General features: G+C 41.5%; 1 protein-coding gene across 9 annotated transcripts in view; it reads right to left on the reverse strand.

Annotated features, from left to right (window-relative positions):
• Positions 1 to 5,892: 5,892 nt before the first annotated feature.
• Positions 5,893 to 18,088, reverse strand: part of ANK3 (ankyrin 3) — a 775,194-nt gene continuing 762,998 nt past the window's right edge. For all 9 annotated transcript variants that reach the window (XM_047762801.1, XM_047762799.1, XM_047762798.1 and 6 more), the window contains 2 exons: positions 17,281 to 17,371; positions 5,893 to 7,324 (listed from right to left, as the gene is read on the reverse strand). In XM_047762801.1, coding sequence (XP_047618757.1) covers positions 17,303 to 17,371 — 69 coding nt within the window. In that variant the 3' untranslated portion in view covers positions 5,893 to 7,324; positions 17,281 to 17,302. The remainder of the gene's footprint in view (positions 7,325 to 17,280; positions 17,372 to 18,088) is intronic.

An 18,088-nucleotide genomic window follows, 5' to 3' on the forward strand; every position in this document is an offset into this window, starting at 1 on the left:
CATCTTCACTCCAGCACCACGGTGGGAAGCAGTCTGTGGAGCATCCCTGGTGTTGAAGTAGGAGAGGGGGCATGAAGAAAAATTCACTATCCATCCACATAGCCTTGAAGGAGTTAAGTTTTCACAGACTTTTCCTAAGATATTCTTTCTTTCCTTGCATTAGGCTCCACCTGGCAGTGTTAGGCAGCCAGGCTGGGTGGCAGCTCTAGCTCTGCTCTTTGCTGACTCAAGCACTGTCTCCCAAAGGCAGCAGTGAATGCCAGCCCCAGCCATCTGTGTGTGTTGCAGCATGGCTGGAGTCCAGCAAGACAGCTGTAATGAACAAGGAAGCAATCAGTCTGGTGAAGCTGAGTATGTTATACACCCTTTGTGCATCCAGCCCTGCTCTGGTGGAAAACACAGTCCATGTTCTTCAAGTAGAAGAAGGTGTCCAGAGGAACCACCAAGGATGCAGACTCAGGTGCAAAGTGTTGTGGGTCGACTTTCATGGAGGAGGTTGGGTGGAGAGGTCAGGATTAGGAGGGACCTGATGTAGGGAAGTCCTACATCATGAAGAACACTGAGCATGAGTCTGCAGTTTCAAATGTTCATCCCCACGTCCAGAATCTTGGGAAGCAAGATGGCTGTGTCCTCTTTAAACAACAAGAAGGCTGTTTAAATACCTTCAAGATGTTTTTCAAGTTTCCTACTGACGTTGACACTTTGGTCAGGCTGGAGCCTCACTTCATTGTGAGGAATGAGTATGTTAGGAAGGCATAGCGGCCATTCCTCTCCTCCCCTGTGCTGCTGAGAACATGTGGGGGCAGTTTGGCTCCATGCCTTTCGAGAGCGTCCTTTCTTGAAGAGCCCTAGACTTAGGTTGTACCCAGAAGTGTTCTCCTTATTTTGAAGGCAGTGGGCAGGAAAGTGATGTACCTTGTTATGAGGAGAGCTCCTGGAAAGTGGCAAGCAGTGAATACACAGCGTTGGATGAGATAGATGGATGGGTCTGGAGAACCTCATGAGTCATCTTCCTCTTCTCAGTCACTCGATCCTTTATTTCGTCATCTTATTGGCCCTGAGAGAGACAGGCTGGAAATGAGGTAGAGGTTTGGCTGGCCATAAGGAAGGAAGGATGTCAGCAGGATTTCAGGTTTGCTACCTTCTCCTTCCTTGCATCAGAACAGAGATGGGATAGAGATGAATAAAGTAGATTGGGATTTGGAAGCCATAGGAAGAGGTGGAGCCATAGTGAACAGTAAAACACATGCTTATCCAAAGGTGGAAGGTGCAGTTCTGATCCACTTGCTTGTTGTCCTCAGGTATTTCGGAAATCACATGGTCACTTCTTCAGATTTTAAAGAGACGTCAAAACCTTTTTTTTTTTTTTTTAATCTGTGGTCTCCTGAATTTTAAAATGTGTTGGTTTTTTTCAAACTCTTTATGGTCAAAAAAAATATTTTAGGCCGAGCTTGGTCCAAGGTCTTTTAGGGTATAATTTTTGCATCTCTGTTCCTCTATCAGCCCAACGCTTAACGACACTGAGGTAGCATTAAAAGAAATTGGGGGGGTATTCTGTCTGAAAGAGAGGAGACTATGTTGACTTTTCATGATGGGTTTTCCACTCTCTTGCCTGGTTTCTCAGTGACTTATTATTGATAAAGATAAGGACCATAGCCCATGGCCATGGGAAAGATACCTAATCCAGCAGTGTGACTGATGGGCTGTTTGCTTGCAAGGTAAACCTAGTTATTGAAGACTTAGTGGGAGGTCCCAATGTGGTGTAATGGGACCAGTAGCATCTCTGTAGCACTGGGATGCAGGTTTGATACCTGGCCTGGTACAATGGGTTAAGAATTCAGCATTGCCGAAGCTGAGGTATAGATTGCAATTGCAGCTCAGATCTGATCCCTGGCCTGGGAACTCCCCATAGGCCAAAAAAGGGACGAAAAAAGAAAGACTTTGTGGCTAACAAGGGGATTGTGCACTGGAAGGGGCTAGTGGAGGACGGTGACACTAGTCCTTGGTAAGTGAAGTCAAGAATCAACGATTGTGCCTTCCTTTGATGTCCAGCTTGCTTGAGCCTATAAAGAAAGTGGTGCACAAGATGGTGGCCAGAGGAGGTCTCTTGTGGCTCAGTGGGGATTAAGGATCTGGCATTGTCACTGCAGCAGCTAGGGTTGCTGCAGTGGCATGGGTTCCATTCCTGGCTCTGGAACTACCTCATGCTATAGGCGTGGCAAAAAAAAAAAAAAGAAAAAGAAAAAAGAAAAGATGGTGTCTAGAGTAACATTTATCATTTACTGTTGTTGCTCTCTGACATTTGTTGATTCATTCATTCATGTACTCAACACATTTATTGAGCACCTCTGTATGAGGTGTCAGGCAGTACTCTAGGTTCTGAGGATGCAGCAGAGAACAAAACAAAGGGAGTGTGCAGTCTGGTATGAGGACCTGGTGGTATGCCTCACATGCTAGAACTCTCTTGAAAAGCTGGCAAATCATGATTCCTTCCCAGCTCTCAGAATTACACCCTTGCTTGAGTTAGATGTCAGAAAAGAAGTGGCAGTTGAAGATGGGGGAGGAAATTAGGCAAGGAGGGCCCCTATTTATGGGATGTTCCAAGGTGGTCCTAAGAGTTCTCACTGCTGGGGTACCTTCCGTGGCCTCATAGTTCCTCTCACTGCCTTTAGAACTCTTGGAAGGTATTCACCTCTGCTTTGCTTTGGAACTGCTTTGCTTTGGAACTCCTTAGGAATTGGCAAGGAATTTCAGGAAGTCCTGTTGGAAATGCAGCCCTCAGGGTATTTATTTCTTAACTCAGAAAGCACCAAGGGGTAAGGAATAAAATTTCCTCACTCCAGGTTCACCTAGTTGTATGGATCATTCATACCTATCAGTCATTGTGTGCAGCGGATATAATAGCAAGTCTCACTTTGCTCTGTGTTGAACTGTCTGCATTTAATTCTATTTAAAAAGCGAAAGCCTTTGGGCCAGTTACCAAGGATGCTCATCAGAGTCCATTCTGTTTTTATTTGGTTATTCTGTTGTGGTGCATGGTTATCCATATAAGCTTTGTCTCTATCATTGAATGGACACTTGTAAAGTTGGGCTCAAATCTCACCATGTTGGAAATGTTTACTTCTGGATTATTTGATCATAAATTCATGAAAGAGAATCGCAGTGCCACATGACTAGGAAACCACACATCTTTTAATATGCCAGGGCCTCTTTAACAAATCAGCAATCACCCAGATGGGAAGTTAGCCTTGAGTTTACTGGCTTCTTCGGAGACTCATGGGGGTGAGTTATCATTCCTGATTTATATTTCTGGGTTTTTCACATATCCCTGTTATACAGCCAAATGTGACCTGAGGCTTGTAATAAAGGCTAGCAAATAAATTTGTTTGTTTATTTGCCATGGAGAAAAACATGTCTTGATGGGGCCCCAAGACGATACCAAAATAAACATGGTAGAAGATCAGGATGCCAAGGCAGAAGTTATTAATAGAAGGCTGGCTACTTAGTGTTTTGTAGAAGTAGATTCCTCTTAGAAATGATGAAATAACCATGCACAGTATATTGCCATAACTTGGCAATATAATAATGATGATACATTTTAATTTAACAAACTCAGGAATTTGGTAGGAATATAAAATTGAAAAAAACACAGCAAATATATCAGGAGTCTATCACAGATCATTTTCTTTTATAGCAGTGTAAATCAAGGAAAAGCTAAAATACATTTTTATAAGCCAGCAGGCTGAAGACTGTATTAGGAATATATAACATATGTCCCTATTCCATGCATACATATATAAATATGTACATATACACATATAGATGTAAATAAAATCTTGACTGTCCTACTTTGGATACTTCTCTTTTTGAATAAATTCATGAACTTTTGCTTGACCTGAAGTTTAGCTCATAACATGTCCCTAAAGTCAAAATTTCAGATACATAAACATAATGACCATTTAATACCCAGACAAGTACACTTCATTGAGTTTGTATCAAGGACTGTGAATCAGAAATTCGTAACACTTAGATGGGAAGAGAGGATACCTGGATTCTTTTTTTTTTTTTTTTTGGTCTTTTTTTCTTTTTAGGGCTGCACTGGCAGCATATGCAAGTTCCCAGGCTACAGGTTGAATCAGAGTTGTAGCTCCTGGCCTATGCCACAGCCACAGCAACGTGGGATCAGAGCCATGTCTGCAACCTACACTACAGCTCAGGGCAACACCGGATCAACCTATTGAGCAAGGCCAGGGATCGAACCTGAATCCTCATGGATACCATTCAGGTTTGTTAACCCTTGAGCTATGATAGGAACTCCTGATACCTGGATTCTGACTCTGGTTTTACAGAAAAAGTTTTTGGGGCAAGTTTTTTTTTTTTGTCTTTTGTCTTTTTAGGGACTTACCCCTGGCATATGGAGGTTTCCAGGCGAGGGGTCAAATCAGAGCTACAGCTGCCAGCCTGTGCCAGAGCCAGAGCAATGAGGAATCTGAGCCATATTTGCAACCTACACCACAACTCACGGCAATGCTGGATCCTTTACCCACTGAGTGAGGCCAGGGATGGAACTCGCAACCTCATGGTTCCTAGTCGGATTTGTTTCTGCTGTGTTACAACAGGAACTCCTGGGGCAAGTTCTTAAAAAAAAAAAAAAAACAAAAAAAACACCAAACTTTCAGGAGTTCCCACTGTGGCACAATGGGTTAAGAATCCATCTGTAGCGGCTCAGGTCACAGCTGTGGCTTGGATTCACTTCCTTGCCTGGGAACTTTCATATGCTGTGGATGCAGCCGTGAAAAAGAAAAAAAAAAGGTAAAAATTAAAAAATCAGGTATCTCAGTTTGCTCATCATGATTTTGATGCAGGGTAAGGGCACCAAGTAAATATCCATTTATTGGGGGTACCATGCAAATGCAGGCCAGCTCCATCTCTATTCAGCGTAGATTCCCCACATAGGTGTTCTGCATTGGTATCGACACCTGCTTGGGAACACCTCATCCCATTTGGCAATAATCCTCAATGACAGGCACTCTGCGACACTTCTGAATGGCTCTAAGCACCCACTTAATATTTATTCAGGGACTATTACTATCAAAGACCGTACCTACCTCCTAAAGTGCTTATGAGGACTAAGTGAGTTAATAAATGCAAAGGACTCAGAACAGAGTCGGGCATATGGTGAGCATTCCAGTGTCAATGACAATGCCACCACCCTCCCTTCTATTTGCCAGGCTCGGGGCTAGAATAAAAATGAAAACAACCATGATCTTTGCCCCTGCTGAGCTGATCATATAGTGTCCAGTTACAAACTCCAGTACTTCCTGGGCTGGTCAGGGCACTCACTTGGTGTTCTTACTTGGTGGGGCTGGGACTGTGGTGCCTGGGGACCCCACACCTGGCCGCAGGTGTTGCTTTCTGGAAATGAGGCCTGTACATGTTACTTTTCAAGAGAAGTTAGACATTTGGGTTATTATGTGCCATCTCCCAATTTAACAAGCACTGACAATGCATGTCCATTAAAGAAAAAAGTTGCTTCCTGGGCTACAGGCAACTGCAGGCTGGGTGGTTCCTAGAGGTGCTCTTTTACAACTACTGGCCAGCTGTTGGAGCTCCAGTTCTCCATTTTTGGGGGGGGGTCAGGGGGAGCACCTCAAACCAGATGTGGACAGAAATCATTTGTGAGTTAAGCTTTTATTTTTGGCTTCTCCATGACATGCACAGAATTTGTGTTAAGTTAGGAGTTGGTAGGGCTGCACTGACCATTAGGGATGATCTCTTTAGTGCCCAGAGAGGCAGGAAAGGGACAGGCAAAGAGGATGGCTGCGGCCAGGTGATGAGGAGTGAAGACAATGACCTTTTGCCAGAGAACACAAGGACACTGTAGAGCACAGATCAGTGAAGAGTTGAACACAATTTATTTTATGCTTAAATAATCGACTAGGTCATCCAGTGTATGGTTTTTTTCATACATATGTCATTAGAGCGATGTGTCAATGAATGCTGATTTTATATGAATATAATCAGGAAATTAAAGAATTTCACCAAAACCCAAATAAAAATGCCCTTTAAAACACAGCAGCCTTATTAACCTAATATGACACTGCTAGAATGGTTACAAATGATTGGCTTACTGAAAGGTGTCTACATCTTAGAGCCAGTACACGATACAGTAATAATTTTACAGCGTGCTGCCATTCTACTAGCTAAGAATTTCTGTTCAGTCCATTGAAAGCACCCCTTGCTGGGGCCTCTTACGAGCACCATCCACCTCTAAAGCGGCAAGCATTACTCCCCTTTTAAGCACTAACAGCACCCCCCTCCCCCTAAAGCAACTACTGTTTAGGTTAATTTTTTTTTCATTTTTAGGTCATTTCATTGAAAAATTGGCAATAGCAACAAATATTAGATGAAGGGCTTTGTGTTTACAGATAAAATCTTCTGTGTTGCAGGATACTGTAGTGTTTGCAAAATTGGAAAAGATTTAATCAAAATAAGGTGATACACATGCATCAAAATATTAGTATTCTGAAGAAAAAATTTTTTTTCACAGAACTACAGAATTCCTCATTTGGGGAATTATTTAAATTTGCAGCAGATTTTAAAGATTTTCTTTTTTAAAATCAAGCTAGCAGTTTTGCATATACAAACATTATAATTGCTAATATACAAGAATCAGTGAAGACCCCCTCCCCCCATAGCCCCTCCTTCCTCTCCTAGGGCGAAGTCACTTGAGATCCCTATTATGTTAAATGCATTTGCAATATTCTGTTTGTGTTCTAAGAGGCAGTGCCTTATGGACATTTATTCTATTTTTTTTCTGTTAGAATTTATACAGTGTTATTATTTACAGCAAAACTATAGATGTTTTTAAAAAAGAAACAAATAGTGTTTATACCCTGACAGTTTGGGTCCAAGAAAAATAAGGCGAGCTGTTGTGGATTTAGTAATTTTAGTGTTTCTCCATGATGTGTTCATTCCATGTCCTTCTGTCCCTTCTGGCGGCAGGAGTTTCTTCCTTTTTGTAAATGACACCAAATTACTTGAGAGAAACTGTTAACAGCATGGCTTCTTGTATGTACACTGCATTGCTAATTGCACACGTGCCAGTCCTGGGAATGAAAGTGAATTTCCATGCTCTGTAAATTGGCTCATGCTAAATTAAAATGTGGGCGGTTTTCGTTTTCTGTTTTCTTTTTGCATAAAAAAAAATCATGCCATTAATGTGTGGAAGCAGCAAACACACACACCCTCCTCTGTAAATTTTTACTTCCTGCTGACTTATCTTCCATGAATTTCTCAATACTGGCAGTAATAACACATGATCCTGTAGAAAGAGAAATAATAGGTAGTGAGTTTAGCTTTCTTTTTTCCCCTTTCCTTTCTTTCTTTATTTTTTTAAAACATCAACTTGCTCAAGTCTTCTTGCCATTCCACAGAAAAGCCTGAGAGAATGACCCCCCCTCTCCACTTCCTGATGGGGGGGTTTAACATGCTTCTGAAAGAAACTCTTTGTCAGATGCCTCGGGGAACAAGGCCTGAGATGTACCAGGGAGCTCTTTTTTTTTTGTCTTTTTTAGGGCCGCACCTGCGGCATATGGAGGTTCCCAGGCTAGGGGTTGAATTGGAGCTGTAGCTGCCGGCTTACACCGCAGCCACAGCAACTCGGAATCCGAGCCACGCCTGTAACCTACACCACAGCTCACGGCAACGCTGGATCTTTAACCCGCTAAGCAAGGCCAGGGATCAAACCTGAGTCCTCATGGGTGCTAGTTGGGTTCGTTAACCACTGAGCCATGATGGGAACTCCACCAGGAAGCTCTTTGAAGACAGAGACCTTCTCTGGGTGATCCTGTGCCCTCCACAGAACATTGTTTGCTCTATTTGTGGTCTCAGAGATTAAGTCAGAAACGCCCTCATCTTGTTCTCTCTCTGGTACTCCGGTCATTCACTCAGGTACTGGGAAAAGCCATTTATAGACCTCGGGGCCTGAGTCTTAGCTGTCAAATGAAGAGGCTGACAGAGGTGCCCTTTGAGATTTCCATCAAAATGTCTGGGTTTTTTGTGGGCTCACAGGGTCAGGCATATGGAATCAGCAGAGAGTATCTCAGTGAGGTCTGCATTTTTTATAACATGCAGCATGCAAAATACAACCAGTCTTTCGAAAAGGGAGAACAGTGCCATTACTTCATGACTATGAAATTGCTTTCCATGTGCAAATTCAAATGAAAGCCTATCTTTTACAAAATACCTTCCCTTCTCCTGCAAAAGAATGCTTTTCCTTCTCCTGCCTTGCATCAGTCATGACAGGGTAAATTAATTTTATTTGAGCTTTTTTATGGAGGCTCCATTAAGCACATCTTGTCTTACTGGATAATACTTGCATAAACTATCAGTGTTTGTACAGCCCGTCTTCACATGTCAAAGTAAATTAATATCCTTTGCCAGAGGTTTTCATACTCTTCATTTGAATCTGAGCCATATTTGCAACCTACACCACAGCTCATGGCAACGCTGGATCCTTAACCCACTGAGCGAGGCCAGGGATAGAACCCGCAACCTCATGGTTCCTAGTCAGATTTGTGTCCACTGTGCCACGACAGGAACTCCTGTTTTCTTAGGGAGAATTCTCAGCAACTTTTTCTAATTGAAACCCCATACCTTTGACAGCTTAACTGATAATGTGATTTATACACCTTACAATTCATCTATTGTAAATATATAGTTGGATAAATTTTTTTCTTGGCTACACTAGCAGCATGCAGAAATTCTTGGGCCAGGGATTTAGCCTGTGTCACAACAGTGACAATGCAGGATCTTTAATGGCTAGGCCACCAGGGAACTCCTATAGTTTGCTAATTATTAGGAAACATATATAGATGTGCAATTGTCACTACAACCTAGTTGAATTTTGTTTTTGTTTTGCTTCATCTTCCAAAAACCAATCTAGGTTCTTGGAGTAAGAACCAAGGTCTTTCTCTTAGCACATCAGTCCAAGTGAATATTATCTTTCTAAAAATGGTGGATCTGTTTCTATAATTAAAAAAAACCCTATTATGCCCACTTATATATGGGTATAATGTGGGTGATAGTTTAAAAAGCTGGGAGTTAGTTCCACTTTATAAATCTCTCCTATTCTTGGAGTTCCTGTCGTGGCTCAGCAGAAACGAATTTGATTAGCATCCATGAGGATACTGGTTTGATCCTTGGCCTTGCTTAGTGGGTTAAGGATCTGGCATTGCTGTGAGCTGTGGTGTAGGTCACAGATATGACTTGGATCCTGTGTTGCTGTGGCTGTGATGTAGGCCAGCGGCTATAGTTCGGATGACCCCTAGCCTGGGAACCTCCATATGCCTCGGCTGCGGCCCTAAAAAAATAAAACAAAAAATAAATCCTTTTCTTTGCTCATGACTTGATAATCCACCTATAATCCCTTTCTTTAATCTTCATTTATCTCTAACTCCTCTTTACCCTTCGAGTTTGTTTCAAGTGCCATCTCCTTGAAAGTGTAATAAGCTCTCTTCCCTCATGAGATCTCCCTTTGCAGGCAAACCCTTACTCATTTTTAAAGACTTAGCTCTGTTAGGCCCTAAGGAAAGCCTTTTCTGCTGTGTCTTCCCTGTAGCCCAAGAGAACCTGTTATTCTAGTTCTTGTCTTCCTAACCCACCTCTCTTCCCTTTCTCTCCTCTTTTTTTCTCTCTCTCTCCTTAGGGATCATGAGGCTAAGAACATTTTTTCCTAAGCAGTCATTCTAATTACTTTATGTAATCACAACAAACTACTGTGTGACTTAATAGTCCCAGTTTATGGAGATTTGTTCTTTAACTAATACCAATAAGTGGGAGGGTTTTTTTTTTTTTTGAGTTTGTTCAAACTTGTGACTTGTGATTAAAAACAAACAAACAAACAACAAAAAAACCTGAGGTTACAGGACCAGTTAAAAAAGAAAGAAAAGTAATTACTGGGAAAGTACTGATTTACATTTTGGCAGTGGAAGAAAAATATAACACTCATAAAGTTGTAAAGTTAATTTAGTACAACTAAGAATATTATTATTATTGTTTATGATGTGCCAGGTAACGTTCTAAGGCGGTTTAGCTCATTTAATCCTGGTAACAACGAGGGACTATTTCTTCCATTTTACAAATAAGGAAATAGAGCTAGCAAGCGATTACACTGGTGGCACATTTATTACATGGTGGAGCTAGAACTGGAAGTCATGCCACCTGGCTCTGGACCCCTGCACCTTTACCTTGAAGCCAAGGCTTTTGGTTAACTGGGGATTTTTTAAAGGGTTAGAAAAATGAAAAATACTACATAAAAATGTTATCTACTCCAGATGACTTCTGGACAGTATTCTGAAGGGCAGGGTCCTGAATTTGGAGTGAAGACATTCAGGCCATAGTTCTGATGTCCTGGAAGCAGAATCAGGAGGTCTGGGTTAAAATCCAGACCTGTTGTTAACTACATTCAGCCCCAGGCATTTCATTCTCTTTCCTTAGTGAAGAGGAAAGAGAAGACGTATTTTACTAATTTCCCAGTGCTACTGTGAGAAACAGGTGGTAGGAAATGATTGAAAGTGTTCTGAAGTATAATCCGATGTGACATGCAGAGGATTTCACTGACGTCGCTGTTCTGACGTCCCCCACTGCCCTCTTCCAGCAGGGCTGCTCCATCCACGGGCCTCCTGGATCTTCTACCTGCCATTCTTGGCCCCTCTCCTCACCTCTCTCTCTTTTTGTTAAATTTATATCACTTAAAATGTAGAAATATAGTTAACTTACAATGTTGTGTTAGTTTCAAGAGTACAGCAAAGTGATTCAGTGATACACACACACATATATTCTTCTTCAGATTTTTTCCCATTTTGAGTTATTACAAAATATACATAGAGTTCCCTGTGCTGTACAGTAAGTCCTTGTTGTTCTGTTTTATTTATAGTAGTGTGTACATGTTAATCCCAACCTCCTAATTTATCCCTCGCACCCAACTGGCCCTGTCTTAACACTGCTAATAATAGCTGAATTTACTGAATGCTTACTATGGGCTTGCCAGCCACTATTTTAAGTGATTTACATGGATGAACTCATTCAATTCTAGCAACTCTGTGAGATGCGCTACTCTTATCCTATCACAAGGAAATGAAGGCACAAAAGTGACATAACTTGGCCAAGCTTACACAGCTGGTAAATGTGTGATTTACACTCACTGAGGCCACTTCTATACCAAAGATGACCACACTAGGCTCTTCAGCCCAGATTTCTCTTCCTCGACACACACGGAGGACACTGCAGTTTGACCTACTTCATCACCCAGGCTACTTCAATCCGTAATTTTTTGTCATCTTAGGTTCTATGTTCTGTTAGTAATGACACATAGACCTGCAACCCTCACTCCCTCTATAGAATCAATCTTCTTGTCATATTTGTAAAATGTTCCTTCCATCTGCCCTCTCCTTTCCATTGTCTCTGCCCCAGTTCAGGCCCTCCTCCGTGTCTCAGAACTGAGGTACGTGTCTTCCAGCTCTCCTGACCACTAACTCCAGCTCCTACCACTAGGGTTACCTAATCACCACCGATCCTACTACTCTCCTACCACAATGCTCCCAGCGGCAGCCTACCATCTCCAGGATAAAAGACACACAGAGCACACACCATCACACTGCCTGGTCTTAAATCCTACTCCTTCTTCAAAAGCCACTTCAAATGTGCACTTCTAAGAAGCTTTGCAAGATCTCCTCTGTTGGCATTTATTACATCTTCCGGTGGATTCTTCTAGCATTTTGTTTATACCTTTTATTGTAGTTATAGATCTTATTATATAGTTAGAGATTTTGATTTGTGTTACATATGATTATGTTTGCTCCTTGGACGAGACTGTAGTTATGTGCCCTCAAATCAAGTGGTAGAAGTTTATGGTAATGTCTTAAACACTGCACCCCAATACCGGCACATGTATGTCACACACTAAGAAGTAAAGGGGCTCTAAAGGCACACAAGTCTCTTATTTACAAAAGCTTATCAGCTCATCTGAAGGAGGAGGTCAGAGGCAAGGTTTTAAAGCTCTTCCTCTTCAGAATGTTCCTTGAGGCTCAATCCTGAGCCCTTTCTTGGCTCACTTTAACTCTCTCCCAAGGTAGTCACATCTATTCTCTGGTGTTCCCTTTCTCTGGTATTCAGTACTCACTTCTTTAGTGACAATGCTCACATTTTTGTATGCCCAGGCCCAGCCTTCCCTCAGAGCTCCAGACTTGGGTATCAACCAAAGTCTGAATGCTTGAATATTCTTCTTAAAACCCATTCTGTTCCTTTCCCCACCCCCCACATGCTTAGGCCTGAAACCTGGGCATCATTCTTGACTCAACCCTTCTTCTCCATCCTGCCCCCAAGCTAATACATCGATACTGTCGACTTTCCTAAAACCGCTGCCCAGATCCTGGCCCTGCCACCACTGTGGCTTATTTGGACTATGGCAATAACATCCTACCTTGTCAGTTTCAGTTTATTCTTGCTTTCCCTCCAGTCCTGTTTACATAGCTGGTGTGTGCTTAAAAAAATACAGTAGGTCAAGTTCTTGCTTAAAATCTTTGGAAGCCTTCAAATTCTTATAGAATGAAATCCAAATCCCATATTCTTGCCTATGATGGTGCATTTCTCACTTCATCATGGGCCCACCTCACCCCCCGCCCCCAGTTCATCAGGCTCTGGGATACCGGTCTTTCATTTCCTCAAATGTGTTAGACCTTTTCCCACCTTAGGGCCCTTGTACATGTGGACCCTTTCTGGAGTTATCCTTTTCCCACTTCTTTTCATGGCTGGCACCACCTCTGAGGTCTTAGACTAAATGTTATGACTTCAGAGAACCTTTCTCCGATCCCCAAGTCTAAATGTGTTCCCACATTTTCATCCACTGGATCTTGGACTTCCTATTTTTAGCCCTTAAATAATACATGTCCCATCTCTTTCCCCCTTGCAGGCTGAGAGATCCAGAAGATGCAGGGGCCATGGAGGTTTCATTTGCCACAGTGTATCTAGCCTTTTTCACTCTAAACTGGATAGAAGGTCAAATACTTTCAGAAGGAATGAATGAAATAAGTCAACCCTTTGGCCTTAGATAAAGTGCTGCCCCTGGCAAGCAGGGGTGCTTTTGCTGCTTCTGGTTCCCCTATGGCTGGGGAGCCAAGGGCCTGCCAACTGCTTTTTAAAGTGGATTATTTATCCTTTTAAAATCTCTTGTACATCTAGTGACCAAGTTATTTCTGTATTAATTCACTCTAGAAGAGGACCTTGGAAGCACAGCCCTGTCATATCTTTTTTGGTGTCACTTATTTATTGATATTAGGTATATGTTACTGTAGAAAAATGACTTAGCTGGTGTTGGTATCTTCTTGGTTCTTTCCCACCCAGAGTCTGAATTTGTGACTAAACAAGTTGCTCAGCTTTTAGAAGCATCCCTAAAGTAGACTGAACCCTCTTCTGATTTCATTTCATCACTCAGAATTGCCAAAATAGGGGAATTTAAGACTGCAAACTCATGCTTAGTGCTTTATTAATCTGTCATATAAACAAAGTCTTGAGAAAGAAGAATAGAGTTGGAGGTATCATGCTGACTTCAGACTAAATTACAAAGCTACAGTCATCAAAACATTATGGTACTGGCACAAACAGACACATAGATCAATGGAACACAATAGAGTCTAGAAATAAACCTACAGGCTTATGGTCAATTAATCTATGACAAAGCAGGCAAGAATGTACAATGGAGAAAAGACAGTCTTTTCAGTAAGTAGTGCTGGGCAAACTGTATGGGTACATATAAAAGAATGAAATTTTTATTTCTCACATCATATACCCAAATAAACTAAAAGTAGATTATAAGTACCTAAAAGTAAGACTGGAAACCATAAAAATCCTAGAAGAAAACATGGACAGAACACTCTGACATAAATTATAGCAATATTTTTTGGATCTGTCTCCTAAGCCATAGGAAACAATAGCAAAAATAAACAAATGGGACCTAATTAAACTTAAAAGCTTTTTGCAGAGAAAAGGAAACCACCAATAAAACAAAAAAGGCAACTTACTGAATGGGAGAAAATATATGCACATGATATAGCATATTAGGGTTAATATCCAACATATAAACAGCCCATATAACTCAATCAATCAAACGAACAACTTGACTGAAAAATGGACAGAAGACCTGAATAGATGTTTTTCCAAGAAGACATACACATAGCCAACAGACACACACATAGCCAACAGAGACATGAAAAGATGCTCAACATCATTAATCATCATGGAAATGCAAATCAAAACCACAATGAGCTATCACCTCATACCTGTCAGAACTGTTATCCTCAAAAAGACTACAAATAACAAGTGTTGGCAAGGATGTGGAAAAAAGGGAACCCCAATACACTGTTGGTGGGAATGTAAATTGGTGCAGCCACTATGGGAAACAGTATGGCAGTTCCTCAAAAAAACTAAAAATGGAATTACCACATGATCCAGCAGTTCCACTCCTGGGTATATATCCAAAGAAAATGAAAACACTAATTTGAAAAGATTCATGTACCCCAATGTTTGTACCAGCATTACTTACATTATAATAACCAAGATATGGAAGCAACCTAAGTGTTCATCAGTAGATGAATGGATAAGGAAGCTGTATAAGCATACACACACAGACAATGGAATATGATTCAGCCATTAAAAAAAAATGAAATTGTGCCATTTGCTACACATGGATGAACCTAGAGGGTATTAGTGAAATAAGTCAGAGAAATAAAAATACTATTGTTGTTACTTATATGTGGACTCTAAAATGAATAGAACAGAAACAGACTCAGATTTAGAGAACAAACTCGTGGTTATCAATGGGGAGAGGGATGGGAGACTGGCAAGTGGTAGGGAATTTAGAGGAACAAACTACGATGTATCAAACTATAAGGTTGTACTGTACAGCACAGGGATATATAGCCAGCATTTTATAATTACTGTATTTATTTATTTAGTCTTTTCAGAGCAGCACCCATGGCATATGGAGGTTCCCAGGCTCGGGGTCGAATCAGAGCTGCAGGCGCCAGCTTATGCCAGAGCCACAGCAATGCCAGATCTGAGCCGTGCCTGTGACCTACACCACAGCTCATGGCAATGCCAGATCCTTAACCCACTGATCAAGGCCAGGAATCGAATCTGCATCCTCATGGATACCAGTCAGATTCATTTCTGCTGAGCCATGATGGGAACTCCAACATTTTATAGTAACTTTAAATGGGGAATGATCTATAAGAATTTTGAATCACTATGCTGTACATCTGAAATGAATATAATGTTGTAAATCAACCACACCTCAATTAAAAAAAAAACCCTGTATTTACATCCTCCGCCAGGTTCAGTTGTAACACAGGCATAATGGCTGGGTTTATTTTAGATATTGCCTTACTGATGTCGTCCTTAATTTTCTTAGCTCTCACCCTTGTCATCTGATAAAAAGCCATTCATGTCACTATCTCTTGATTCGACCTCCCTTTTAGTATCTTCACTGCCCCAGCCACCTCTGCAATAAGCTGAACAAGTTTTCTGCTCATCCATTATGCCACATCCAAATTATTCTGCGGCAGCTAGAGCAAATGATGCGGAACGTAAACGTTTAGTGTAAGGATGCTTATGAGGCCTGAATATGCTGATCCTTCCTACCTTTCCAGACACAATGGCAGGACTCCCATGCCTGCTCATTGTTCCTCCTTTCTAGCTTCTTCTCACTCCTGGCCTTTATAGGATGCTACTGCCTGTGCCTAGAAAGCCACCTCCAAATTTCCTACCCCTTATCCAGCTGAGTCCTAGTCATCCTTCAAAACTCAGCTCCGACATTCTTTTTTCAGGGAAACCTTCCCTGTCTCCTCAGACCCAGGTCTAGTCTCCAGTTAACATGACTGAGAATGTGGGCTCTGGAGGCAACCTGTTTGGGTTTGTAGCCTATTTTGACCACTTTTTATTTACGAGACTTTGGGCAATTTGGGGTCTGTTAAACGGGCATGTTTGAGGCACCTCTCCAAGAGGGCTGGCTGTGAGAATTAACTGAGGCGTATATTTGAAACACTGGAAGAGTCTGTACAGCACAGCAAATCCTGTTATTTCCGGAGCACCCTGCCATTCTTAGTGGTTTTCTCAATACCTTTAAATTCTGAAGTGATTGACTAGCAAGGTCAGTGAGGGCAAGGGCATTGCTTGTGCTGTTCACTAACCATTCCCAGTGCGTCTGGAGAGACCCTCCAGAGAGGAAGTGAGAGAGGAATCTTTAAGTGACTAAATAAAGAAGTTACTTTTTTTTTTTTTTTTTGGAGGAGGGATTAAGAATTTTTTGGGCCTTAGTTACAGTTCCCTCATGTACAAATGCGGGGCATTGAGACTACGCGATTTCTGTTCCTACCCCAACACTCCAAATACCAGGACTCTGGCAACTGAAAGTGAAAACCAGGATCTTCTTGCTTTTTATTACTTTGACCAATGGCGCAAAGACAACTATTGGTGAACAGCCCTAAAGAAATCACCCTGCTGTTTCTCACAGACTTACAGAGAGATTTTCAAAGCTCTATCTGCTTTTTCACCCCAAACGGGCTTTCTAATCGTAGCTATTGTAGAGAAAAAGAGCATGAAGTTCAGAAAACAGTGTTAAAGGGAAAAAACATCCTTCGCTGTGAAGAAAAGTTGAGACAACTTTAAAGAAAGCCCCCTCGCATTTTACCTTAGAAAACACAGGTGTGCCTTTAACCTGTTTAATTTGCATTGGTTTATACAGAATACGTGAAGGAATATATAGGGATTTCAGTCATTTCATTGAAACTTGGTAACCAGTGCATTTCAACCAGTATTACATCCTCAGAGGCTGTTCTGCTAACATGGTGAAAAGCTGGGTCAAGACAAATCCCTGAGTACCTCTGTACAAACTATTTGTTGCCAAATAGTCTCCCTGTTAGATTGTATAATGCTCCTGCATTTCATCCTGAGACTTCGCTCTTAAGGGCAACTCAAAGATCACTGTTTACATTTGCTTCTGCAAAACATCATTTGCATTTAAATTCCTAATTTGTGAAGAGAAGTGTTATGGACTGTGATCTAGATTCCACAGTTTTGGTGGGTGTCTGCATGCACACATAAAAATAACTCCAACAACCGCATATTGGATATTCAAAGAAGCAGATTGGAATTAGGAATTTGGCAAAATGAGATGCTGCCCAGGAAATTACATCCTATTCCGGTTTATAGGAGTGCACTTACCACTGTGATTGACCGTTTACTGTTAGGAGTGGCTCTTCTTTTCCACGTGTCGGATTTCTTTCTTTGTCTTCACCTTGTAACCTTCTCCCTGCTTTAAAAGGAATGCACACGTTAAGATCTCATGGTTACAGGATTTTCACTACAAAGCGGTTCCCGTCCTGGTCCCTTGAGGCTGGATTAGGATAAGTGAAACACAGTTTAAAGCACTTTGTCATGTCACGTCCCAAAATACACACAATCTATTTGCCTTTACCACGGAGCTTAGCATCAAGGCAAGCTAGAGAATCCGGTCAGGAGGAATACAACATTACTAAACTTCACAGTAATTCAGTAGGTTAGTGATTAAGCAAACAGCTGAACAGCTTGTCCATTTCCCTTAGAGCTAGAAGAAATCATTACTAAAGCTCTCAAGGCACTCAAACCCCAATCATAAAACATATTAGTGAGTTATAACTTACACCTAAGCACCAAACACCAACTAAGCACCATGGAAATGCTGTTGAGCTGAGAGACTTTCTTTTTTAATTTGTAGAAACACCAAGCCCCTTCTCTTAGCCAGACCAAGCAGGCATCCGTTTTCCATAACACAAGATCTCGCTTCACCAAGCACCAATGACACACTTTTCTGAGAGCAAAGCAGCTGCAAATACTCAGCTTTTATCCTATTTATAATGGAAAACAGAGTAGCCTTTCCAATTTTCTGATTTAGTCCTGAGAAATTTTCAGTTTACTTTCTTCTTATGTGAATGCAGGGTATTGACACTTCTCTCTCTCTCTCTCTCTTTTTATAGCCCCACCTGTGGCACAT

The sequence above is a fragment of the Phacochoerus africanus genome, chromosome 15 (assembly GCF_016906955.1).
Source record: "Phacochoerus africanus isolate WHEZ1 chromosome 15, ROS_Pafr_v1, whole genome shotgun sequence".
Classification (NCBI taxonomy): Eukaryota; Metazoa; Chordata; class Mammalia; order Artiodactyla; family Suidae; genus Phacochoerus; species Phacochoerus africanus.